The sequence below is a fragment of the Lithobates pipiens genome, unplaced genomic scaffold (genome assembly GCF_037356315.1).
Source record: "Lithobates pipiens isolate NorthernLeopardFrog02 unplaced genomic scaffold, aLitPip1_a1.2 Scaffold_22, whole genome shotgun sequence".
Classification (NCBI taxonomy): Eukaryota; Metazoa; Chordata; class Amphibia; order Anura; family Ranidae; genus Lithobates; species Lithobates pipiens.
Window position 1 is genome coordinate 301,257,008 of NW_027507784.1, and position 27,072 is coordinate 301,284,079.

The window sequence follows — 27,072 nt, forward strand, 5'->3', positions numbered from 1 at the left end:
CCCTAAACTTCCCTCCTAAAAGTTTTTTTCCTTAAAATTCCCTCCTAAACTTGGGGTGCGTGTTATATGCCGATAAATACGGTAAATCACTTTTGAAGCAAAATAATGGTCAGTGCCCATCAATGCAGCCTGATATGTGCCCATCTTCAGCCTCATGGCAGCCTGATATGTGCCCATCTTCAGCCTTAATGCAGCCTGATATGCGCCCATCTGCAACCTGACCTGCGCCCATCTCCCATCAATGCAGCCTAATGCCCATCTGCAGCCTCACCATCTCTCATGCAGGAAATCACCGAGCTGTCATCTCCCGTTGATTCAGCTCTCACTAGGCAGTCACATACACAGTCCCACCTCCGCCATCGGCATTGGACCAGCTCCTGTGGTTGTCGTGGCAGAGGCGGGACTGTGTGTGTTATGTCAGAGCCGAGTGAGAGACGATCATACAGGAGATGATGGCTTGGTGAATTCTGGTGGCGCTTGTCCCCCCTTCGAGGTACGATATCGACGTATAACACGCACCCGTGATTTGCTCCCTATTTTCAGGGGGGAAAGTGTGTGTTATACGCCCATAAATACAGTATTTTAGTAAATTATTATTATTATTATTATTCAGGATTTATATAGCGCCAACAGTTTGCGCAGCGCTTTACAATATGAGGGCAGACAGTACACTTACAATACAAATCAATACAGGAGGGATCAGAGGGCCCTGCTCGTTAGAGCTTACAATCTAGAAGGGAGGGTCAAGTTGAAACAAAAGGTACCGTATTTGCCGGCGTATAAGACGACCTTTTACACTTAAAAAAACTGAGCAAAAAGGAGGGGTCGTCTTATACGCCGGGTCCGCTGCTGGGATGCCTTCTGGCTGTCCGGTAATACTGTATGTAGCTTCGGCTACATACAGTATATACCACTGAACCAATCCCAGTGAGCGATGTATTCAAATGAATACAGAGCCTGCTCGGATTGGAGCAGCAATCTCTGCCAATCCGAGCAGGCTACACACAGTAGCCTGCTCCGATTGGCTTTGAGAGTGAGGCGTGGGCTGATGATGTAACAGCCTCCGCCAATCCCAGCAGGCTTTGTATTCATTAATAGAATACATTGCTCGCCGTGATTGGCTCCAGCACCAGAAGGAAGAAGGAAATGGCTCCAGCAAGAACGAAGAAGAAGAGGGATATGAAGCGTCGGAAGCCTCGGAATCGGGGGTCGTCTTAAACGGTGAGTACGGGCAAAACATTTTAACTGTGCAGGTTTTTAGGGGGTCGTCTTATATGCCGGGTCGTCTTATACGCCGGCAAATACGGTAATAACTGTGGAGGATGAGCTGATGCAGAAAATGAAAATAGTTAGGTGTGGGTGGGGTAGGCTTCTCTGAAGAGAAGGTTTTCAGGGATCGTCTAAAAGCTAATAAAGTAGGAGATAAGCGGACAGATTGGGGTAGGGCATTCCATAGGATTGGGGAGGCTTTGGAAAAGTCCTGGAGGCGAGTATGGGAGGAGGTGATGAGGGAGCTAGAGAGCAGGAGGTCTTGAGAGGAACGAAGAGGACTAATCCTTTTTCTCATTAGCAGCATATACCAGTATATACCAGTAGCAGTCTTGTTACTTCTATCAGTGTCTGGTTAAAGCTTGAAAGAGGAGTTTTCATACTGCACTGGCTTCCCTATCAGGATGCAGGATGCAGGACCCCTGACCCCTGTGCTGACCACATGCACCTCAAAAAAGAGTATATGCAGCCTGACTCCATTTCCTCTGTCTTATCTGGGTATGTTTTGGAGGCAGTGGAAGAAGGAGAGGATCAGAGAAGACAGGATCAAACAGCCTTTTTACACAATGCAGAGGATTAACCCCCTTAGGTTTGACAGTGCGTATAACAAGCATGCTACACTGCATATACAGACTGATTTTACTGTTGTGGGTTTAGTAACACTTGAACCACTTTTACGCTCAGGCCAATTCTGACCTTTCTCAAAAACATTTTTCTAGAAAGCTACTTGGAACTCCCAAACATATGTTTTTTTTAAGCAGAGGAACATTTTTTTTTTAGGAAAATATAAAAGATTATGTTAAGCCAAGTAAATATATATATATAAAATCTCTATCCAAGCTCATAAATAATGTTATATATTGCAGCAAGCCAATCCATTGGCAGGCTTTTTTCTTCTTCTTAACTTTCCCAGTAATCCTGCTGGTAATACACTTGCTTCCTTTCTTACGCCACGTACACACGTGGCGGACTGTCTGGCCAACTAAGTCCGTCAGACAATCCGACAGACAGTCCGTCATACTTTCGAATGAACGGACTTGCCCACACACGGCACTTTTTGAGCGGACTAATACGGCGGACTAAGTCTGCCATACAATCCGCCCTACTTTTGAAATGAACGGACTCGCCCACACACGCGGAGGAAAGTCCGCTCATTTCGAGCGCGTCTCCAGGTAGGCGGGGCCCACGAAGCAGACGTCGCTGACCCCGCCGCCTGGAATGGACTTAAAGGGGAACCCCAACGCCGAAAAAAATCGGCGTGGGGGTCCCCCCAAGTCCACAACAGACCCTTGTCCGAGCACGCTACCCGGCCGGCCAGGAAAGGGGGGCGAGCGAGCGCCCCCCCTCCTGAGCCATACCAGGCCGCGTGCCCTCAACATGGGGGGTGCCTTGGGGAAGGGGGGGCCGCGCGGCCCCCCCACCCCAAAGCACCTTGTCCCCATGTTGATGAGGACAAGGGCCTCTTCCCGACAACCCTGGCCGTTTGGTTGTCGGGGTCTGCGGGCGGGGGGCTTATCGGAATCCGGGAGCCCCCTTTAATAAGGGGGCCCCCGGATACCGGCCCCCCACCCTATGTGAATGAGTATGGGGTACAATGTACCCCTACCCATTCACCTGTAAAATAAAAGTACCAAAAAAAAACACAACAGACGAGATAAAATATTTTATTGCACAGCTCCGGGGGTCTTCCGTCTTCGGGGGTCTTCTCGCCGGACTCCTCCGCTATCTTCTTGTAGCTCTTTTGCTAGCGGAGGAGTCTGGCTTTCTTCCTCGCCGCCGGCCTCTTCTCTCGACTTCGGGGGTCTTGTCCCCCTCTTCGGTTCTTTTGCCGGGCCACCGCGCCTCCTTATAGCTCTTTTACAGGCGGTGGCCCGGTCTTCTGTCGCCGCCGTCGCCTTCCGTTCTTCTTCTTCTCCAGGAGATGTTGCCTCGACGATCTCTCCGGCCGGAATGCCAGAGCCGCGCTGCGCGGCCACTTATATAGTGACAATGGGGCGGTGTCACATGGTATATGTCACATGGGCTCGTCACATGGGTTGATGTCACATGGGGACTATGACATCGTAAGGGGGCGGGGTCACCATGTGACACCAACCCATGTGACATAAAGCCATGTGACACTGCCCCATTGTCACTATATAAGTGGCCGCGCAGCGCGGCTCTGCCATTCCGGCCAGAGAGATCGTCGAGGCAACATCTCCTGGAGAAGAAGAAGAAGAAGAACGGAAGGCGGCGGCAACGGCGGCGACAGAAGACCGGGCCACCGCCTGTAAAAGAGCTATAAGAAGGCGCGGTGGCCCGGCAGAAGAACCGAAGAGGGGGACAAGACCCCCGAAGTCGGGAGAAGAGGCCGGCGGCGGGGAAGAAAGCCGGACTCCTCCGCTAGCAAAAGAGCTACAAGAAGATAGCGGAGGAGTCCGGCGAGAAGACCCCCGAAGATGGAAGACCCCCGGAGCTGTGCAATAAAATATTTTATCTCGTGTGTTGTGTTTTTTCTTGGTACTTTTATTTTACAGGTGAATGGGTAGGGGTACATTGTACCCCATACTCATTCACATAGGGTGGGGGGCCGGTATCCGGGGGCCCCCTTATTAAAGGGGGCTCCCGGATTCCGATAAGCCCCCCGCCCGCAGACCCCGACAACCAACGGCCAGGGTTGTCGGGAAGAGGCCCTTGTCCTCATCAACATGGGGACAAGGTGCTTTGGGGTGGGGGGGCCGCGCGGCCCCCCTTCCCCAAGGCACCCCCCATGTTGAGGGCACGCGGCCTGGTACGGCTCAGGAGGGGGGGCGCTCGCTCGCCCCCCTTTCCTGGCCGGCCGGGTAGCGTGCTCGGACAAGGGTCTGTTGTGGACTTGGGGGTACCCCCACGCCGATTTTTTTTCGGCGTTGGGGTTCCCCTTTAAGTCCATACCAGGCGGCGGGGCCAGCGACGTCTCCGTAGCGGGCCCCGCCTACCTGGATACCCGCTCGAAATGAGCGGACTTTTCTCCGGGCGGGAAAAGTCCGCTCATTTCAAAAGTAGGGCGGACTGGCACACACACGGGCGGACTGTCCGCTGAAATGCGAGTCCGACGGACAGTCTTTCCAACATTCCGAAAGACTTAGTCCGCCAGACTGTCCGCTGAAAAAGTCCGCTGAAGCCCACACACGAGCGGACTGTCCGCTGAAATGTGTTTCGGCGGACTAAGTTGGGCAGACAGTCCGCCCGTGTGTACGCGGCCTTAGAGTGACACTTGTTTCCACAATGTACTGTATCTATGAAGAAGTTGGTTTGTCACCCTGGGCAGGAAGTGTGTTGGAACTATAGAATCCTCCCTCCCCCATATAATTTGGGGGGAGGCATTTTGTAGATCACAGAGAAAGTTAATAACATCGTTCAGTACCCAGAAAATTACTGGGACACAAGATTAGCCGGTGTTTTTCTATTTTTATTTATTTAATACAGACATTTGTATAGCACAAACAAGTTATGCATCACTTTGCATGTATATTGTACAGTCACATCAGTCCCTGCCCTCAAGGAGCTTACAATCTAAGGTCCCTAACTCACATTCATACATATACTTGGGCCAATTGACACCAAAACCATTTATTTTACCAACATGTCTTTGGATATCACAAAGGTACAGGGAAAACATGCAAACCCCATGCATGCAGGTAGTGCCGTGGTTGGATTAGAAAATGACTCTAGTGCTGCTTGGGTGGTAAAAACTGTGCTGCCTTACTTACAGAAACTGCAAAACTAATTCAGCCACCACATCTAGGGACTGAAATGTATTACATTTTGCTCTTGGGTTAGACAGTGGCTAAATGGTTAGCAGCACTGGGGTTGTCGGTTCAAATCCCAAGTTTAGATTTAGTTTAGAGTTTGTATGTTCTCCCTGTGCCTGTGTGGGTTTCCTCTGGGCACTTTGGTTTCCTCCCACACTCTAAAGACATGCCGAGAGGTTAATTGGATCCTGTCTAAATTGGGCATATTATGTTTATGTATAATTGAGTGAGTTAGGGACCTTACATTGTAAGCACCTTGAGGACAGGGACTAATGTGATATTAGATATACTGTATGTAAAGCATTGCATAAATTGAAGGAGCTATAGAAGTACCTGTAATAGATGAGTAAATATACTGTAATGAGCAGTTGGGCTCCAATATTGTAAGGTCTCCCTCTAGTGGCAGCCAGTAGATATTAACAGAAGCAAGGGCGTTGAAACTTGCAAAGGGGAATGTTAAAATCTATTAATTTAAAGTACAGTTTCACATCTACTTTACTGTACCGCTTGAATGTAGTGCAGCAGTGAAGAGAGTAATCTACAGTATCATCTGTTTATACACTTGAAATTTAAAAAGATAAGCAACATTCACTATTAGGCCCCTTTCACGCGTTCTGACTGATCGAGTCTGCCTGTCTGTTTTTCAGGTGGACCCGATCGGGCCACCCATTGTCCTCTATGAGTAGGCGGATGTTAGCGGATATGTGTCCCCTGACATCCAATCCGACAAAATCTGATGAAAAGAAGACCTATGGCCATCCGCCCAGCGGGTTGAATCAGATGAAAACGGACAGGCGTTCGATTTTCATCCAATCTCCCCATAGAGGAGAGCGGGACTCTAACATGTCCATCTCTGTACAGTGAGCAGAGACGGACCTGTCATCCGCCTGCTCGCCGGGAATCAGAGGAGTGTTCCCACTGAGCAAGCGGAGTCCCTCAAAATGGATCCCACCCGTGTGAAAGGGTCCTTAACCATTTAGGGCTTGTTTGTTCTATGCAGATCAATGCAGGCTCAATACAGTGGCACTCCGCAGAACATTCTAATGTGCTGGAGCTCATATAGCTGAATACATGAAATTCCAAAAGAGTAAAAAAAAAACAGTAAACAGTGCCATGTGTTGTAACAATGTATTGCACCATCCCTATATAACGCAGACCAGTGCATGCTTTCATATTAATAAGCCCATATAGTTTCCCATTTAAAGTGGAACTCTAGGGAAAATAAGTTAACCCTTGCTCCATTAAATGCATGTTTTGTCTAGGGTTTGAGGAAAAAAATACCTTATTCCACCTTCCCTGGCAGTGGTCACTCCTATCTGCTCTACAGTGCTTCAAGATGTGGGAGGTACTCAATGTCCTCACACACAATGCAGGGCCATTGGCCCTGCATTGTTTATGATGATGTCAGAGAGGCTGAGGGACACCTGTAGGACCAAGGGATAACAAAAGTATTTCTGCTTATTCTTTTGCCGATAGACAGCATTTAACCCTTGCAGTGCATGAACAAATTACAGGGGTTAACTTTTGTTTTCCTTGGAATGCTTTAAAGAAGTACCTTTACCATATTTATTGTGCATTTGGAGTGACTCTGTTATCTAAGATATAATTGTGGTTTGTTATCCTTATTGCCTTGTTTTGCAGATCAAGCTGTGGCAATTGACTGAAACTGGAAATGCAGCTGATCCCAAGGGGACGCTGGCATCGACAGGGGGACAAGTGAAGGCTTTGCAGTTTCACCCCTCAGCTGACAACCTACTGGTCTCTGCAGCTGGAAAATCTGCTCAGATCTGGGATCTCTCCAGAGAAATGCCCCTCGCAGGTATCTGTTGTCAACAGCTGTTAAGAAAATGGGAATACACTTAAAATGGCACACTTGTTAAACTCTAGAATGTAGCATTTTGTGTGATTGTCGCCTAAAATAATAAAGCTGCTAGAAGGTCAAAAGCAACCGAAAGGTGCTTTATTTTTGTTTTAAGTCACTTTAAGTTTAAAGTGGATGTAAACCCACTCTCATCCTTTCTAAACTACTGCAATATTGGTTATCTAGAAGGATATACACGCCTCCTGCATGTATACTTATCTGTTAAATGTCTCCCCTCTGTCTGCTATGAGACCCGAAAAACTGCAGATTTTGTGGGTGGGTCTGTTTTCCAGGGCTCAGTGGGTGGAGTCGTGATGTCAGTAGACTCCCCGCCCACATCTACACTCCCCTTATCAACATACATTTTCTCCTGTGTATTTCTTAGACTGAACTTCTGCTATGATCACTAACATCCAGTCAAAACCCAGAAAAGTCCCCACATGACTTCAGCATGCCAAACCATGCTGAGGTGTGGAACAGCCAATCCTCGCAGAGCAGCAGAAGAAAGGAGTGAGTGGGAATTAAAAAATAATGCATGTCTTAGGCTAGTGCACGAGATATGTAAATCACCTGTCACTCACAGCAAGGGGAAAGAACAGACAAAGATTTCACAGTTTGTCCATTTTATTTCACTGAAAAAAGATATGAGGATTGCGGGTGGGTGGGAGATGGTTACGTCTGTCAGCAGATTCGGCACAGTGTCTAAAAATAGAGAGCAACTGCGCATGCATATAGCGGGCGAGACCGTGTATTAAACTGGATTTTAAACAGTGTAGTTACTTATTTATAATGTTTTCCATACAGTAGCTATACCTGTAAAATGGGCCAGCCTGAAGTGACCTAGCAGGACTTCATTTTCTGACTAAAGTTCCCTTTTAGATAGAAAAACAAAACAAAATCGGCTTTAACAAATGCTTCAGCTCAGTGTATCGATCCGTGTTGTAAATAGTTCATGTTTTTATTGCTTATCCCATCCCTATGCTTGTTTGGACAATGAAGTGTGTCTTGTACCCCTCATAGAAGTGGAAGTGACCCTTTTCCTTTTTTTTTTTTTTTTTTTTAGCGCTGGATAATCACAGTGACCTTGTGCAGAGCATTTGCTGGAGTCAGGATGGTGTACTGATAGGAACCACATCCAAGGTATGTACCCTGAATAAAGGAGATCTATCTTTGGTCCTCAGCATTTTAAAAAAAATACATATAAGCCCTTGTACACACGGTCGGAGATTCCGACAACCAAATCCGTCGGAGTAATTCCGACAGATTAATTCCGGAAGAGGTCCGGAAGTGATGCTGCATACACACGGTCGGACTAAGTTGTCGGAAAATCCGATTGTACATAACGTGATGACGTTATTTCGTTACGACGGACTACATTCAGGCTAGTAGCCAATAGCTTTGGTCTAGGAATTTGATCTGAGCATGCGTGGCACTTGATCGGAGTATGTCCGATCGGAGCTTTTTGTCGGAAAATTTTACCGGCAAGTTGGAAAAGTTGGTCCTACGGAAACAGTCCGATGGAGACCACACACAGTCGGAATATCCGACAAAACGGTCCGATAGGACACATTCCGTCGGAATCTCCGACCGTGTGTACAAGGGCTAATAGTTATTTTTGACAGTCTAATATAAGATTACTTCAGTGGCTCTCAACACCTATCCTCAGGACCCAACAGCAGACCAGATTGTAAGTAAGGATGAGCTCCGGCATGTTCGCACACCCCACATGCAGCGCCTGCCAGGAAGTCGGCACTGCGCTGCGCTAATCGCAGGCAGTATTTCCTTATCTCTGCAGCCGCACGTAAGGATAATGTCTCACTGCCTCCTGGAGTGCACTCCTTTGCTGACACTGACATCTTTATCTTGCCTTCTTCTTGATTGGCCGGTCTGGGATTACTTAATTCCTATGCATACTTGATGGGCACCCTAGGCATGGTGGGTATGTAAAAATGAGCTGTGCATTGGTCTGGGTAGATGTAGTCTTCCTGCAGTCTGGACTGTATAGTTTAGATTAGCAGGCCTCGGACTGGGATAAAGAACAGGGAAGACATTGGGGATTCTTCTCTAAGCACCTTTATACTTTCCAAATGTAGCTGTTATGATTCAAAATCAATGGGAAATGGGCAGGGCTAAGTTAAAGTGATTGTAAAGTCTTGTTTTTTTCTTTTCTATTAAATTAACAAACCTATTATACTTACCTGCTCTGTGCAGTAGTTTTGCACTGGGCAGCTCGGATCTTCCTCTTCTTGGGTCCCTCTTCAGTGCTCCTGGCTCCTTCCTCCTGTTGAGTGCCCCCACAGCAAGCAGCTTGCTATTGGGGGCACCCGAGCTGAGCTGCAGCTCCTTGCATTGATCCAGACATGGAGCTGCTGTTTGGCCCCGCCCCCCCCCCTCTCTCTTGATTGACAAACTGAGCCAGGGAGCCAATGGCTCCACTGCTGTGTCTCAGCCAATCAGGAGGAACAGCTGAGGCACTTGTGGACATCGCTGGATAGAGTTGGGGGTGCTGGGAGCCCATGCCGTTCCCTCAGAGTCCTGTGCCATAAACAGTGGCTCCTGCAGGCATGCATGAGTGTGATGTCATCGCAGCTTGTCCAATCAAAGGGTCGGAGCCCACCAACCTGGAAGGAAGACAAGGGGAAGATGGAAGCCCTGTCAGCGGTAACATTGCACTGCTGGATGGCTTCCTTTTTTAGGTACGTTTCACATCATGCGCTAGTATTCAATGCATACTAGCACATTATAACTTTGCCTTGAAGGTTTGAAAAAAAACAAAACAAAAACACATTGGTTTCCTTCTGATTTAAAGAGTTTTTTTGTTTACCAAGTATACAAAAAAGTTGCAAAATTGCGGCAAAAAACTTAAAAAGCACTGCAGAAGCGGTCAAAAGCAATCTGCATAGGTGTGAATGGAGACTGAGAAGAATTTTTACAGATGATCTGTGCTTCTCTGCGCAAATTGATTGTTTTTTTTCATACTTCACAAATGAAAAGGAAAATGCGATCAATGACTTAGATAAGTCATCCCATTTCTCCTTAAAGAATATGTTACCCGAACAGTTCATATTCTTGATGTACTTGTTAAAAAGTAGCCTATTCTATTTGTATTGCTTCCTTTTGTAAAATGCCTGGTGATCCTGTCAGCCCCCCTGTTTTGTTATGTCAAACTGACCACTCTAGGCATGAAAGCACACTCATCCCAGTGCAGTCAGTTTTCCCAAGTGTTCTTCCAGGACAGCCCTTGAGAGATGGAGCTCCTCCCATCGACACAGGAAACACATTGCCACAGTTCAAAAGGCGGTCCCTCAGGTCCCTGGTCAGTCATTTGTGTTTCCTCCGTCGGAGGAACATGTTGCCAGGAACCTGGAGGCCCCTCTCAGGGGCTGCCTGAGAATCTGCAAGCCTAAGGGACCGGGTCCTGGTTTATGGCTGCAGTTTGGGTCCATACCTTTTTTCTTTGGCTCGGGTACCGTCCAGCTGAACCGGAGCAGACCCGTTACCCTCCTCCTTCCAGTGCCGAGGTGGCCAGGGGCAGAATGACGCCGGTTTCCCCCAGGAGTGGTGAGTGGAACCTTCCATCTTCCCTCCTCGTTGCAGGGGGTCGGAGACGCCGAGCGTTCACTTCCGGCGGAACCGCGTCATCACTGCGTGCCGAGACTTCCGGTTCCGGGTCTCTAAGGGTACAAGGAGGAGAGGGAGAGCCAGCGCTGTGCCTGTGAAGCCCGACCAGCGTCCAGCTATACCGGATTAGCGGCGGGATTCGGAGCGTCAGAGGGGGACCATGGAGGCTATTCCCCAGGATACTCCGGCGGAGACAGGCACTAGCCAAACCCAGGTAGGCTGCTGGGCATGCTATTACTCTGGTGGAGTGGTGGTGTTTGTAGGCTGGGCCCTGTAGTACCCCACGGTGGCGGTTTACTCACAGTGAGGTTGTTTGTTAGTGGTGATTCTAAGAGGGACATGGTGCTGACGCTAAGAAATCCTTTTGTCTTCTTATTTTCAGGCTAAAGAGATGCCAAGGGAAGACAAGACAGGCCGCAAAAAGTGCCCTAATTGTGGGAATAGGTTGTCCTCGGGCTCTAACAAAGCCCTATGCAAGCAATGCATTGCAAGCTTGCTTAAATCTGAGGCAGATTCCCCTTTAGCAAAGTTTTTGGGCTCCTTTAAAGAGGAAATGGCGTCGACCTTTAAGTCCCTCCGGGAGTTAATCACTGACGTGGGATCAGCTGCAGCTGCCTCCACGAGTAAAACAACTATAATCTCATCCTCACCATGCCTTACAACACCCAGCTCAGGGGAGCCCCGTATGGTCAGGGAGCCTAGCCCCACGTTGATTAGTCCCGAATCCTCTGACACTGACTCGGGTCAGGAAGAGGATCAAGCAGCATCTAAAGCCTCAAAATATAGATTATCTCTCGAGGAAGTAGATGAGCTAATGGGGGCTATCTATGATACGCTGGAAATTGAGGAGGAAGAAACTCAGTTATCCAGACATGATCAAATGTATGAGGCTCTGGGGAAAAAGAAAGCAAGGGTTTTTCCTATACATAAGGTGCTTTCTGACCTTGTCCTTAAGGAGTGGTCTGAACCAGACAAGAAGGTTTTCTTTCCTAAATCCCTTAAGAGAAGGTTCCCTTTTGATGAGAGCCCAGAGGCGGTCTGGAATAAAAATCCAAAACTAGACGCCCCTCTGTCCAAAATCTCAAAGCAGGCTGATCTGGCCTTTGAGGATATGGGCCACCTGAAAGATCCCATGGACAGGAGAACAGACATTGTCTTAAAGAGGGCCTGGGATGCCTCTATGGCAGGCTTAAAACCAGCTCTAGCCACTTCCTGTGTAGCTAGAAACCTGGAGTTCTGGTTATCGCAACTACAAGAACACTTAAAGGCAGGCACTCCTAGGGGGGAGCTTTTGAAATCCTTCCCTATGCTTTTTAAGGCCACCAGTTTCATCTCTGACGCCTCCACGGACTCCGTTAAATTTACGGCTAAATCTGCAGCACTTTCAGTGGCAGCAAGGAGGTCAGTATGGATGAAAACCTGGGGGGGAGACACGGCGTCTAAAACCCGCCTGTGCAGCGTCCCTTTTACAGGAGACTTAGTCTTCGGGCCTGAATTAGACTCCGCCTTAGAAAGGACGGCAGACAAAAAGAAAACCTTTCCCGCAAAAAAGAAAAATTTTCAAAGAAAAATTTTTCGTCCCTTTAAGGAACCCTCTAAATCAGAGAAGAGTTCAACCCCCAAAAAGCATTGGTCGGGACATAAAGGGAAAGGAAAAGGGGGCATACTGTTTAGCCGCCCCAATCAGGATCCCAAACCCCAGTGACGTCAGGGTTCCTGTGGGAGGAAGATTAAGCAAATTTCTTCCTCAATGGGAAGAGACAACCTCGAACGAGTTTGTCTTAAATATAATAAAAAGGGGTCATGCGCTGGAATTTCACAGCAACCCTCCTTCCAAGTTTCTGGTGACAAAGCTTCCAAGTCACTCAGAAAAGGCCAGGGCCTTACCTTTACTAATAGGGGAAATGGTAGATCAAGAAGTATTGACACCAGTCCCTATTCAGGAACAAGGGGACGGTTTTTACTCGCACATCTTTGTGGTAAGAAAACCGTCAGGGAGATTCAGACTAATTATGAACCTCCGTCCACTGAATCGCTCCATCCGTTACAAGAGATTTCGGATGGAGTCCATTTATTCCATAAAGAATCTCCTGCAGAAAGAGACATTTATGGCAACCCTGGACCTAAGGGATGCTTATCTGCACATTCCAATAAGGGAGGAATGCCAGAAATTTCTTCGAATGGCAGTGCAGATAGACACAAAGGTTTACCACTTTCAGTGCAGAGCACTTCCCTTCGGTCTATCATCCTCTCCGAGAATCTTTACCAAGGTTCTCGGAGAGGCTTTAGTTCCTCTGAGGCTTCAATCAGTCTCAATTATCCCCTACCTAGACGATCTGCTCCTAACAGCCCACTCAGAGAGTCGTCTTTCTCAGGACCTAGAATTGACTCAACTCAGTCTGAGTCGATTAAGGTGGATTGTCAGTCAGGAGAAATCCAAGACAACCCCAACACAGGAGATCCTGTATCTGGGGTACTGGATCAAGTCTGTAGATCAGAAAATTATACTGCCGGAAGAAAAGATTTTGAATCTGTGGCAGAGAATATCTTTTCTTCAATGCAGCCCCAAGTGTACGGTGAGGGAAGTAATGTCGGTCTTAGGTCTTATGACGGCAGCCATTCCAGCCGTACAATGGGCCAGGTTCCATCAAAGAGAACTTCAGGGTTTTCTGTTAGAACAATTAAAAGGCAGAGATCTGGAGGAGGAGGTATCGATCCCCTCAAGGGTAAAACGCTCCCTCTGGTGGTGGAAGGACAGGGAGAACCTAAACAAAGGGGTTCATTGGGTCCTTCCTATCACTTCAACACTAACAACGGATGCGAGCAGTTGGGGCTGGGGAGCCCACCTAGGCTCAAGCTGGGTCCAGGACAAGTGGACCCCGGAGGAGAAATGTTTCTCTTCCAATTGGAAAGAACTAACAGCAATCCTGAGAGCTGTTCTAGCTTTCCACCCCGCAATACAGGGTCACCATCTACAAGTCCGTTCAGACAATACGACGGCTGTAGCATACATAAACAAACAAGGAGGAACCAGAAGTCCTCGTTTGATGGTGGTAGCCAGACGCATTCTCCAGTGGGCAGAAGCCAATCTGGAATCCATTTCTGCAGTTCACCTGAAAGGGGAGCTGAACAACAAGGCGGACTTCTTGAGTCGACAAAAGATTTCGAACCAAGAATGGTCCTTACACCCAGAGGCATTCAATCTCATAACAGCTCACTGGGGAGAACCAGAGGTAGACCTTTTTGCGAGCAAGAAAAATGCAAAGGTTCCCAATTTTTTCTCGCTAAACCCAGGAGATCAACCCCTGGCGGTAGATGCCTTGCAAACTCCATGGACTTTCAGTCTGGCGTATGCATTTCCCCCTCTTCATCTCATTCCGAGGGTCCTAGCAAGATTCCTCAAGGAGAAAACCTGTTTGATTCTAGTAGCACCTTTTTGGCCCAGGAGACCGTGGTTCACAACGTTGCTACAATTGACAGACTGTCCGCCTCTAAGACTTCCCTACAGACAGGACCTCCTGTCGCAGGGACCTCTTTACCATCCGCAGGTCGCCACACTGAAGCTGTCAGCGTGGTTACTGAGGAGGAAATCTTAAGGAGTAAGGGCCTGTCAGACGAGGTAATTGCGACCTTACTACAGAGTCGCAAACCAGTCACGAGAGCTATTTACAAAAAAGTCTGGAAAAAATTCAATAGCTGGCTGAATAGCCGGGACATAAATACGGCTAATATTCTACAGTTTTTACAGGAAGGTGTAAACAAGGGTTTAACCCTAAGTACTATTAAAGTACAGATAGCTGCCTTAAGTGTATACCTAGATGAACGCTTACAGGAAAATCCTTTTGTCGCTAGATTCTGTAAGGCAGTCGCTAGACGCAAGCCAGTCAGAATCACAAAAGTCCCATCCTGGGATTTAGCAGTTGTGCTAAAGGCTTTCTTGGGGTCACCCTTTGAGCCTATCTCAGAGGCCTCCCTAAGGCTTATTACCTTTAAGACAGTTCTCCTGGTGGCAATCACTTCAGCCCGTAGGGTCAGTGAAATCCAAGCACTTTCCATCAGGGAACCATTCCTACAGATCCTAGAAGACAGAGTCATTCTAAAGACAGACCCTGGGTTCTTACCAAAGGTAGCATCTAGCTTCCATAGGTCCCAAGATATTGTCCTCCCTTCATTTTGTCAAAATGCAGCAAATGAGAAAGAGGAACGTTTTCATTTATTGGATGTGAGGAGGTGTATTCTAGAATATCTTAAAATAACAAATCCATTCAGAATCTCAGACTCCCTTTTTGTCCTTTTTTCCGGACAGCGTAGGGGACAGAAAGCTTCAAAAGTAACCATAGCTAGATGGATTAGGCTAGCTATAGCAGAGGGGTATAAGGCCTTGAATAGAGATCCTCCTGAGGGTGTTAAAGCTCACTCCACAAGAGCGTTGTCTGCATCCTGGGCAGAAAGAGCTGGTGCCACCCCGGAGCAGGTATGTAAAGCAGCCACATGGTCAAGCTTTTCCACCTTTACAAGGCATTACCGACTGGACTTAATGTCTAGTCAGGATCAGGCCTTTGGGAGGAAAGTCCTCCAGGCCGTGGTCCCCCCCTAATCTGGTAAGTACTTGGGGATCCTCTCAAGGGCTGTCCTGGAAGAACACTTGGGAAAACTGGAGTTAGTACTTACCGGTAACTCCTTTTCCGGTGGTCTTCCAGGACAGCACGATCCCACCCTTTATTTGATTATAGTGATGTACTAATGTTATTACCTGTTATGGTTTATATGTTTTTCAGTTCCATCCTTCGGTTCTTGGTGAATGACTGACCAGGGACCTGAGGGACCGCCTTTTGAACTGTGGCAATGTGTTTCCTGTGTCGATGGGAGGAGCTCCATCTCTCAAGGGCTGTCCTGGAAGACCACCGGAAAAGGAGTTACCGGTAAGTACTAACTCCAGTTTTCTGGCCATGCTGGGAGCAGAGCTTGCCTGTCCTCAAATGGCCAAGACTTGTGTTGACATGCCACCCCCCCCCCCCCCCCCCATTCCTGTACAGCCATTCGTGGGGATGATCCGCATACTGCTCTTTCTCCATCCACCCTCACCTCTTTAAAGGCCCTTATGCAGCTAAGAACAGAGATTATGTGATGATTTATAAGAAGAAGATAAAGTTATTTATTTTATGTGTGTGTGCACGTGTGTGTGTGTTGTGAGAGATATACAATTACACACACACACAAATGTTTTGCCTTTCATTTCTGTTTTAAACTGAATGGGTTGTTTTACAACCTAAGGGTTCACATATACTTTAAATGGGGCACAGACAGCAGTGATAGAGGATTTTTACCCTTTCATCACAATTAGGGTTGTATCTCACCAAAACCACCCAAACAGGGCTGATAATTTTTTTTTTAAATAATTTAAAAAAATGTAATTGTAAAAAAAAAATAAAAAAAAAATGTTACAAAATAAATAAAAGATGTGGAGAAGGGTATAGAAATTTTTCTGCAGCATTGAAGGTATCAATAAACACAGTGGCCTCCATCATCAGTAAATGGAAGAAGTTTTTGAACCACCAGGACTCCTCCTAGAGTGGGCGGCCCGGCCAAACTGAGCGATCGAGTGAGAAGGGCCTTAATCAGAGAGGTGACTAAGAACCCGATGGTCACTCTGACAGAGCTCCAGTGTTTCTCTGTGGAGAGATGAGAACCTTCCAGAAGAATAACCATCTCTGCAGCACTCCATCAATCAGGCCTGTATGGAAGAGTGGCCAGACGGAAGCCACTCCTAAAATGACACATGACGCACGACAGCCTGCCTGGAGTTTGCCAAAAAGGCACCTGAAGGACTCTCCGACCATGAGAAAAAAAATTCTCTGGTCTGATGAAACAGATTGCACTCTTTGGCCTGAATGACAAGCAGCATGTCTGGAAGACACCAGGCATCGCTCATTAGCTGGCCAATACCATCCCTAGGGTGAAGTATGGTGGTGGCAGCATCATGCTTCGGGGATGTTTTTCAGTGGCAAGAACAGGGACAGGGAGACTAGTCAGGATGGAGGGAAAGATGAATGCAGCAATGTACAGAGACACCCTTGATGAGAACCTGCTCCAGAGTGCTCTTGACCTCAGACTGAGGCGAAGGTTCATCTTGCAACAGGACAATGACCCTAAGCACACAGCCAAGATAACAAAGGAGTGGCTACGGGACAACTCTCTGAATGTCCTTGAGTGGCCCAGATGTGAACTCGATAGAACATCTCTGGAGAAACCTGAAAATGGCTGTGCACCGACGCTCCCCATCCAACCTGATGGAGCTTGAGAGGTCCTGCAAAGAAGAATGGGGGAAACTGCCCAGTAATAAGTGTGCCAAGCTTGTAGTATCATACTCAAAAAGACTTGAGGCTGTAATTGGAGCCAAAGGTGCTTCAACAAAGTACTGAGCAAAGACTGTGAATACCTATGTACATGGAATATTTTTTATTGTCAATAAATTTGTAAAGATTTCAAACTTCTTTCACGTTGTCCTTATGGGGTATTGTTTGTAAAATTTTGGGGAAAAAAATGATCTTAATCCATTTTTGAATAAGGCTGTAACATAACAAAATGTGGGAAAAAAGTGAAGCGCTGTCAATACTTTTTGGAGGGACTGTAATCATTTGTCAGCTGCTAGATCAGGAAGTGGAGAAAACCTTACGCAATATGAAATTTGTCCTTTTATGGGGTTTCAACATTACACTCTATTGCCCAGCAGGTGGCGCTCATAGTATATGTGATGTTGGTATCACCACTGATGCTGCTTTTGGATTTTTCTGCCCTTTTAAAGACCTCATTCACACCGGTACAGTCAAATGTGCATTTAAAATGACATTTCTAAACGCATATAAATATAATGATTTTTCAGTTACAGTTCACACTGAGCCTTTACCTGCATTTAGGTGCATTCAGTTCAGCTGTATTCAGATAAAATTCAATTCTGTGAATCCAGTTTCCTATTTGAAACCCTAAATTATTATCATCATACAGAATGTATATAGCGCCAACAGTTTGCACAGCGCTTTACAATGTGTGGGCAGACAATACAGTTACAATACAATTCAATACCGAAGGAATCGGAGTATGCATGTAAATGTGTCTAAAATTGACAAAATGTGTGTAATCGCACATAAATGTGGCTAAACCTGCATTAACCTGTTCAGCCCCGGAAGGTTTACCCCCCTTTTATGATCAGGCAGTTTTTTTCAATATGGCACTGCACTACTTTAACTGACAGTTGCGCATTCATGCGACACTGTACCCAAATAAAATTGATGTCCTGTTTAGCTTTATTTAGGTGGTAATTGATCACCTCTGCGGGTTTTTATTTGTTGCTCTATAAACAAAAAAAAAATCATTTTGAAAAAAAATTATATTTTTAACTTTATGCTATAAAACATACCCAATAAAAAAATCGAATTTATTCATCTATTTAGGCCAATATGTATTCTGCTACATACATTGGCTTGCACAAAAGCTATAGCGTCTTCAAACTATGGGATATATTTATGGAATTACATTTTTTTTTTATTGTTTTTACTAGTAATGGCGGCGATCAGTGATTTTTAGCGAGATTGCGGCAGACAAACTTGACAATAGGTGACACTTTTTGGGGACCAGTGACGCTGATCCAGTGATCAGTGCTAACAAAATGCACTGTCGCTGTACTAATGACACTGACAGGGAAGGGGTTAACATCGGGGGCGATCAAAGGGTTAAATGTGCTCCTAGGGAGTGCTTTCTGTGTGGGGGAGGTGCTTTGACTGGGGGAAGACAGAGATCCATGTTCTTGCTTAGCAGGAACACAAGATCTCCATCCCTCCCTCTCGCAGAACGTTGGTCTGCCTTGTTTACGTTCTGCCTTTCCTCAGAACGATCGCGAGGTGCCGGACCCACTGATTGGCTTCCACTGCGGCCAATTACAGCTGGAGGGGGTCGGCGGTGGCACTTGCGCCCCAAACCCAGTGCAAGAAATCACGTACAGGTACATAATTTCGCTCAGGAGGGCCGTCCTGCCGCAGTATATCTGGGGCGGTCCAGAAGTGGTTAAAGAACATCTAAGGCCCCTTGTGTATGGGGCTGTCTAGGTGCAATGCATTTTAGTGCATCTGGGAAGGACAGAAGCAACATTCAGCCCCACTTCCTGTTAAAGTTTGTGGCAGGCTGCTGCTAGACAAGGCTGAACACTATACTCAATACCTATGTTGGGAGGGCCCTTGTGCATTCTGGATCTTCATCGCTAAACGCATAGGGCCCTGAATGCAAGTACCATTCAACGTTAAGCCCTGTCTAACCCAGCCTGCCATACACTTTTATAGGAAGCAGGCAGACCAAAATGCATGGAGTGATGCACAGCACCTAGACGGCCCCATATGCAAGGGGTCTAAATGCAGGAAAAAGTGATCTGGGAGACGTATAAGTTGTTTTGCGTTTAGAAAGCTAAACACAGGAGTGCTAGTGTGAATGAGACCTAAAGAATGAGCAAAATGTTATGCCGTTGTCATTGCTGACTTCTCATTCTGCAATTCCTAGTTGCATGGCTGTCAATAATTTTAAGTACTAACTCATTACTAACATTTATATTAATCAGGAGCTCAGACTTTCTTATGTACATAGTCCAGACATTATTGATTTTTGTGGTTCAGCATAATAGCCAGACAACATGCATTTTCAAAGGACCCCCATGTTTCTGCTAGGGAAAACTAAACAGCCTCTAAAAAAACAATAGCTTGATTCCCCCATCAGTGTTGATGGGGGGTATCCCTCCCACAGTGCTATTGTTTTTTAAAACACAGTGGTCACTGCTAGTGGTTATAGCTGCCAGCAATAATCGCATGGAAAAAAAACCATGCAGGTTTTACTCAATGGACCGACTTCAGTACAAACAGCTTTCCCATAGATGGATCGAATCTTGGATGGTTCAGCAGGATTCGATCCATCAATGGCCAGCTTAAAGTGTTTGTTACCCCAACACTTTCTATTCCTGATATGTGCCTGCTGTACCATGTACTTGTATAAGAAAGTATCCTGATCTTTTTGTATTGCTTCCTTAGGCCCCTTTAACACGGGCTTTCCAATCAGGTCTGCCTGTCAGTTTTTCAGGCGGACCTGATCAGATGCTCCATGCACCTCTATGGAGTGGCGGATGTCAGTGGTGACATTCCGCTGACATCCGCCGTTATCCGATCCAATTCTGTTTGTGAAATCTAGATGGATGGAAACCCTATTTTCCATTCGTCTGGAGAATCGGATCGGATAGGCTCTCCATAGAGGACAGCTGGGCTTTGACAGGTCCATCTCCGCACAGTGAGCGGGGAAGGACCTGTGATCCGCCTGCTTAGCGGGGATCACCATATCGATCCCTGCTGATCAAAATGGAGTCCATACACAGACGAGCCTGTGTGAAAGGGGCCTTCCCAGTGTGGTGAACTCGGTGTGCTCTCTAATGACCAGACCTGTGCTGAAATGCCCTAACTGCACAGCCAGTCACTGGGAAGCTCGGTGTACTGCTGCTTCTCCCCCTCAGCTCTTAAGGAGCTGAGAACAGAGCGAATGTGATCTCTTATAAATAATGGGGAAAAGGGATATTTATAATGTATTTTTATATCTATACATAAATGTTTTACCTTTTCATTTCAATTTTAAACTGAATGGGTTGTTTTACAAGGTGATCATTTACAATCACTTTAAGTCTCCATCTTGTTTTTCTTTTCACCATTAGCCACAAAGCAAGAAAAGGGCAGTGGGTGTTATTTAAGCACTTTGGACTAATGGTTATTGTCATTACTTATGATATGAAAATGATACATGCTGTATATTGTCCTGTAATCTGCAGTGACAGGCACTGCTACAGTAATGGCTTACGTTAAATTCTGCCCAGCATGAGATAAAACCATCCCCTGGAACTAAGCTTGCTTCTGTAATTCAGCATTCAAATGCCAAAACCTCTGTGGGCAGTGGAAGTGTTGGCATTTGCCAATTAAATGTCAGGTGTGGTGTTCAGTTCAGGAAAGGAACTGGGCCTAGTCTTGATTTGGGAAGAAGACTCGGCCCGTTTTACAGCTTGGGTTTGAGACATGAATGGTCTCCACAGACACACGGGTATTGCTTAATGATCTGCTTTCATTTGTGTGTTTTTGTTTTTTTTATTAAATTTTTTTACAACTCTCTCGAGTTTTAGTGAAGTTTTCCTTTATTAAATCCCCCAAGTCCCCTAAGTGCAGCCCACCTGGGATAATGTGTGAAATAAAGCGAGAGCATCGGCATAGTGTACGATCCTCAATAAAACTTTATTATTGTTCACAAATCATCTCTGACAAACAGACACAGTCATCTGACCATCAGTGCTTACTGCCATTCTAAGCACTGCTTCAGGACCGCGTCCTGGTTCACGTGTTTTGAGGGCATGCACTCTTCATCAGAGCTCCCACCTGAGATAATACTGCCCTTCTTCATACTGTGCATGTGCGTGACAACAATATTAATTCACATGGGTAAGCCTTACTCTGAAGGATCACTGAAGCTCACCATGAGTACAGCTTACCCAAAGGAATGATTTGGACTGTGGTTCAGGGGGATTTCTTAAAGGACAGCTTCACTAATGTTAAAGTCTTGATGAGGCTGGTTCTTTGCAATCACTGAAGCTCACGGCAACTAATCAGATTTCAGTTGTTGCTACCATAGAACCATACAGTGAGGAGGAAAAAAGTATTTGATCCCCTGCTGATTTTGAAAGGTGTTTATTTTAGTTTGACAACAAAAAATACAAATGAAACGGACTCGCCTTACAGGCACGTAAGGTATTTATGGATATACCAAGGCAGGTTTTCATTAATGGACAAAAAGCAGGTAGTCCGTGAGAGAACAAAGAAAACCCCAACAACCTTCACACACACACATTCAAGCCCACACCACATACGACCCCGTATCAACGGTATATTTTCAGGGTCCCTTTATGTAATGGAGAGTTCTGTACAAAACAATCTCGGGCCAATGTGTAGGCAACCATCAGATCACTGTACCAAAGCTACCCCCCCCCAGAAATCCTCAGAGACATCTAACCACATCTAACCTTGGTTGCCATATTTTGGTGAATTTGCCCTACTTTTATATATCAATTTAAATTTGGGGAGAACCCCATGAACACTACGAAAGAAGGCGTGGGCCGAAAGAGGGCCCACATCCTTCCAATGCAATAAAATGTTTGTTAACATGCATAAAATAACATTATACTTAACACGTAAAGTCCTAGCATGTGTATGAGGAACATAGTCATTAAGTACTCCTAAGCCCTTGTACACACTGTCGGAGATTCCGACGGAATGTTTCCTATCGGACCGTTTTGTCAGATATTCCAACTGTGTGTGGTCTGCATCGGACTGTTTCCGTCGGAGTATCTGACGGACCAAATTTTCCAACAAAATGCTCTGAACGGACATACTCCGATCATGTGTAGCCTACTCCGACTGACAAAGTGTCACATGCTCAGATCAAATTCCTAGACCAACGCTATTGGCTACTAGCCTGAACGTAGTCCCGTCGTAACAAAATCACGTCATCACGTTATGTATAATCGGATTTTCCGACAACTGAGTCTGACTGTGTGTATGCAACATCACTTCCGGACCTCTTCTGGAATTAATCCGTCAGAATTAATCCGACGGATTTGGTTGCTGGAATCTCCGACCGTGTGTACGGGGGCTAAGAGTTCAACCTCCGGGGTATACGGTATTGGCAGATGAAGCTTGTGGTAAAAAAAAGGCAAATAGATCGTTCAAATAGGATGAGAGTGCAGGACAGCTCCAAAACATATGAAAAAAATTGGCAGAAATTAAATCACATCTAGAACATACAATATCCTGACCCAGTCCCATCCGAACCAGCCTGGCTGGTGTGTAGTGTAAGTGATGTATGAACTTAAATTGGATCAATATGTCAACAGTGCTGATAAAAATCCTGAAAGCATATCTCTGTTGCTTCTTCCTAGTCCTCTTCAGAAAGCTCAGGCATTGACAGCAGCCACTTGTGATGATAGTTCTGGAAAGGATCAGCCCCCACCAACTGGAGGCAACCATAAAATGTCGTCACCAACTTGGAGATCTCCGAAAACGATAGGAGGTCCTCTCTAGAGGATTCCATGAGCTCAATGGTCAAAGACCCAAACTGTGCAAAACATTTTTTTGGGAGAAAAATTGGGGCAGTACGAATACAGTATTCCTCTGAAGACAGAATAACAACAAAAATATCCAGAAAAATGCATTTCAAAAAAGTTATAAATTGATTTGCATTTTAATCAGTGAAATAAGTATTTGATCCCCTATTATTCAGCAAAATGTATAAATATACTACACTATGAGACTTTTTATACGTCTCTTGTGGAGTAATTTTTCCTACCATAGTCATATATCAAGGGGCCAGTGGAGTGGAGTGGCGCTGACAGTGGAATCAATTGGTATTCCAAATGCGCATTTTGACCATCCTGTAAAAAGGGGTCAAACACCTCTGGTGAGTTGCCACCTTCCCATTGAGCACTCATGGTGGAAGAACTTGAAGTTTTATCTCAGAGCTATTTGTTTTGATGTTGAGATTATTATCACACACGGACTTTAAACTTGCTTTTTTGAATCATATATATTGCCATGTATTTTTTATGGCTTTTATGTCATCCATGTGGTTCACTTTGTAATGTATAAGTGATCATTCATTTGTTGTCACGCACATGAAAAGGAATAAGCGCCTATTCTTTTATTCTATTCACTTATAATAACACGTGAATATACAATAATGTGATACATTCATGTGTATTTCTTCTTGTAGTAGTATAAATCCTGTGCTTGAGTGCAATCAAATATTTAATTTAATGAAAATGTAAAAAAAAAAAATTACACACGATTAAGGCTCGGTTCACACAGGGGCGGCACGACTTGCAGCGCCGCGACCTGTACGCGATCAGTGGCGACTTGCAAAACGACTTCTGTATAGAAGTCAATGCAAGTCGCCTGAAGTAGTATAGGAACCTTTTTTTAAATCGGAGCGACTTGAGTCGCTCCTATTAGAACGGTTCCATTGTACAGAACGGAGCGCGACTTGTCAGGCGGCTAAGTCGCCTGGACAAGTCGCCCCTGTGTGAACCGAGCCTAACACAAATTCTCAAAAATCCATGCTTTGTATCTATTCACCTCAGTGCTCCCCCATAAGACATGCTCTCACCTGACTTCACACTTAAGTTTAGTCAAATAAAGCTTTTTAGTTGACCCCGGACTAACAACTCATGCTTTCCTCCTCGTTGCTCCATTGATGTGCCACCATTATGACTCAATATATATATATATATATATATATATATATATATATATATATATATATATATATATATATATATATATATATATATATATATATATATATATATATATATATATGGAACAAAAATAGCTCCAAATAGTGCTTAAATCTTTTTAAAACAATGTTCAATTTATTATAAAATGTGCACAGAACTCACATTTAAAAGGTGCTCCAGCGCACCAACTGTATACAGCGTATATCATATAATACCACGATGCTGCAGCTACTTTGTGCCCCTCCGTGAAAGATGCAAAAGCATCTTGCCAAACCAATATGCCCCTCCCCTACGCGTTGCATCACAGGGTCTCGTGACTCATCAGGATATTTTTATTTATTTTTTACATTTTCATTAATTAAATATTTGATTACCCTGGATTTTTACTACTACAAGAAATACACATGAATGTATCATATTGTATAGTCGCATGTTATTATGTTGCCACTCATATTTGCACAGGAGAATTGTTACATCAAGTGGTTGGATACACTTATTATCACTAGTGCAGCATTATTTGTTTTGATTTTATTTGCACATATTTGTATTGGGAGTGTATTACTTTCTACTTGCATATATTACTGAGATTGTATTCTAGTTGCTTGCAAAACTATCTATTTTTTTTTTTTTTTTAATATATATACATACACAAAATAACTGTCAATCTCCCTCTGCCTGGGGCTCCATGCAAGATCTCACCTTGAGTAGTTTAAATGATCATGAGAACGGTGAGGAATCAGCCCAGAACTACACGGGAGAATCTTGTCAATGATCTCAAGGCAGCTGGGACCATAGTCACAAAAAAAACAATTGGTAACACACTACGCCATGAAGTGCCCGCAAATTCCGCCTGCTCAACAAAGCATATGTACAGGCCCGTCTGAGGTTTGCTAATGGACATCTGAATGATTCAGAGGAGAACTGGGTGAAAGTGTTGTGGTCAGATGAGACCAAAAATCAAGCTCTTTGGCATCAACTCAACTCGCCGTGTTTGGAGGAGGAGGAGGAATGCTGCCTATGACCCCAAGAACACCATCCCCTCATTCAACACATGGAGGTGGCTACATTATGTTTTGGGAGTGTTTGTCTTCTAAGGGGACAGGACAACATTACCGCATCAAAGGGATGATGGACGGGGCCATGTACTGTCAAATCTTGGGTGAGAACCTCCTTCACTCAGCCAGGGCATTGAAAATGGGTCACGGATGAGTATTCCAGCATGACAATGACCCAAAACACATACCCAAGGCAACAAATGAGTGGCTCAAGAAGAAGCACATTAAAGTTCTGGAGTGGCCTAGCCAGTCTTCAGACCTTGATCCCATAGAAAATATGTGGAGGGAGTTGAAAGTTTGAGTTACCAAACGTCAGTCTTGAAACTATAATGACTTGGAGAGGATCTGCAAAGAGGAGTGGGATAAAATCCCTCCTAAGATGCGTGCAAACCCGATGGAAACCTAAAAGAAACGTCTGACCTCTGTGATTGCCAACAAGGGTTTTGCTACCAAGTCATGTTTTGCAAAGGGGTCAAATACTCATTTCACTCATTAAAATTCAAATCAATATAGAACTTTTTTGAAATGCGTTTTTCTGGATTATTTTGTTGCTATTCTGTCTCACTGTTAAAATAAACCTACCGTTAAAACTCTAGACTGATCATTTCTTTGTCAGTGGGCAAATGTACAAAATCAGCAGGGGATCAAATACTTTTTTCCCTCCTTGTAGTTGTACACAGCACATTGCGTTAGGGTGTGTACCCCAAAGCTCAAACACACAAGGCTTTCTCTGCAACCTCAGCTGCACTGGACAGTGAATGAATGGGAAGTGCTCTATGCTGATCGGCCTCCTGTTCATTCACAAACTGAAGCATAGAAAACAAAGTCAGTGAGTGTATTTACTGTATTCACTTATAAAAAAGAATGGGCCAGAAAATTATATAGTGACTAGCCAGCCCTTTCCTCTGATCTCCATCCTAAAACATCCCCCACAGCAGCCGAGGGGAGAGAAGGGGAGGGAAGCCAGCAGCACTGCGGAGGGGGCAATATGGGGGGAAGCCCGGACAGTAGGGGGAGTTGGCACCGCACTCAGCACCCCTATTCCCCCCCTTCCCCCGACGCGCACACCTGTATATAGGGCAAACTTAAAGTGGAGCTCCACTGCCACCTTTGCCACTTTTTGGGTGGGTAGGGGGAGGGGGTACCTGGTTTTAACAGGTACCCGCTCCCACTTCTGAGTAAGATCCAGCCCCCCCCGCCCTCTGTGACACACACAGGTCGCAGAAGATGCCCGGACCATTGCATACGCAGTAGAAAACCGGCTGTGAAGCCTGAAAGTTGGCGCCTGACTAATCGTTTCGGGGTGCCGATATCGTGGGATCCCTGGTCAGGTAAGTGTCCTTATATTAAAAGTCCGCAGCTACAGTATTTGTAGCTGATGACTTTTTTTTTTTTTTTCCCAAACTGGAGCTCCTCTTTAACATAAACAATCCCTTATTGGTTGCTTGGGGGCAATATGTTCTTTTTTTATTTTTTTATTTTTATTGGGTTGTTCATAGATAAAGCCTGCAGACTCCTCTTATCAGCCATTTTAGGCTAGTAAGGGTCCCCTAAAACATCAGGTCTGGACCTTTCATGCATGATGGCATGTGTACATTTATTTAGCAACCATCTGACTCACTAACCGTCTTTTTTATTTTTTTATTTATTTTTATTTTTTTTTACTTTATGTACAGTACATGTACTAGATGCTGGACCAGCTTTCTATAGCTGATTGCAGTTGCGCATTAATGCATCCTGCGTACGATGTCATGGGTTATTGTTAAAGAGATTCTTCCAGGCCTGTGTTTTTCCTGATTCCTGTCCTGAGGTTACCTATAGTGTGAGAGGTTGATACTGTTTATAGGCAAGAACTGGCTTTCTTGCATGAATTTCATTAGAAGCAGTTCTAGATGTGCGTGCTATCATTACTTTATACATTGTAATATTTTGCCGTTTCCCTTCTAAGTCAGTTATTCTCCTTTTTATTATTTTATTTTTCCTTCTTACAGGACAAGAGACTGAGGATCTTTGATGTTCGTAAGAGCACAGGAGCCAGCCAGGTACTGACCCGAGACATGAAGGCGCTGTCAGATGATGTTACAATGATACGCAGGATGGGGGAGATCCGGGGTGTCAGGAGAACAGAGAGCTCAGAAA

The 27,072-nt window shown here is 45.3% G+C and overlaps 1 protein-coding gene across 1 annotated transcript in view; it reads left to right on the top strand.

The window, feature by feature from the left end:
• CORO7 (coronin 7) overlaps positions 1 to 27,072 on the top strand; it is a 304,349-nt gene that overhangs the window by 40,371 nt on the left and 236,906 nt on the right. The window contains exons 5-7 of the mRNA XM_077449252.1: positions 6,684 to 6,861; positions 7,967 to 8,043; positions 26,925 to 26,975. Coding sequence (XP_077305378.1) covers positions 6,684 to 6,861; positions 7,967 to 8,043; positions 26,925 to 26,975 — 306 coding nt within the window. The remainder of the gene's footprint in view (positions 1 to 6,683; positions 6,862 to 7,966; positions 8,044 to 26,924; positions 26,976 to 27,072) is intronic.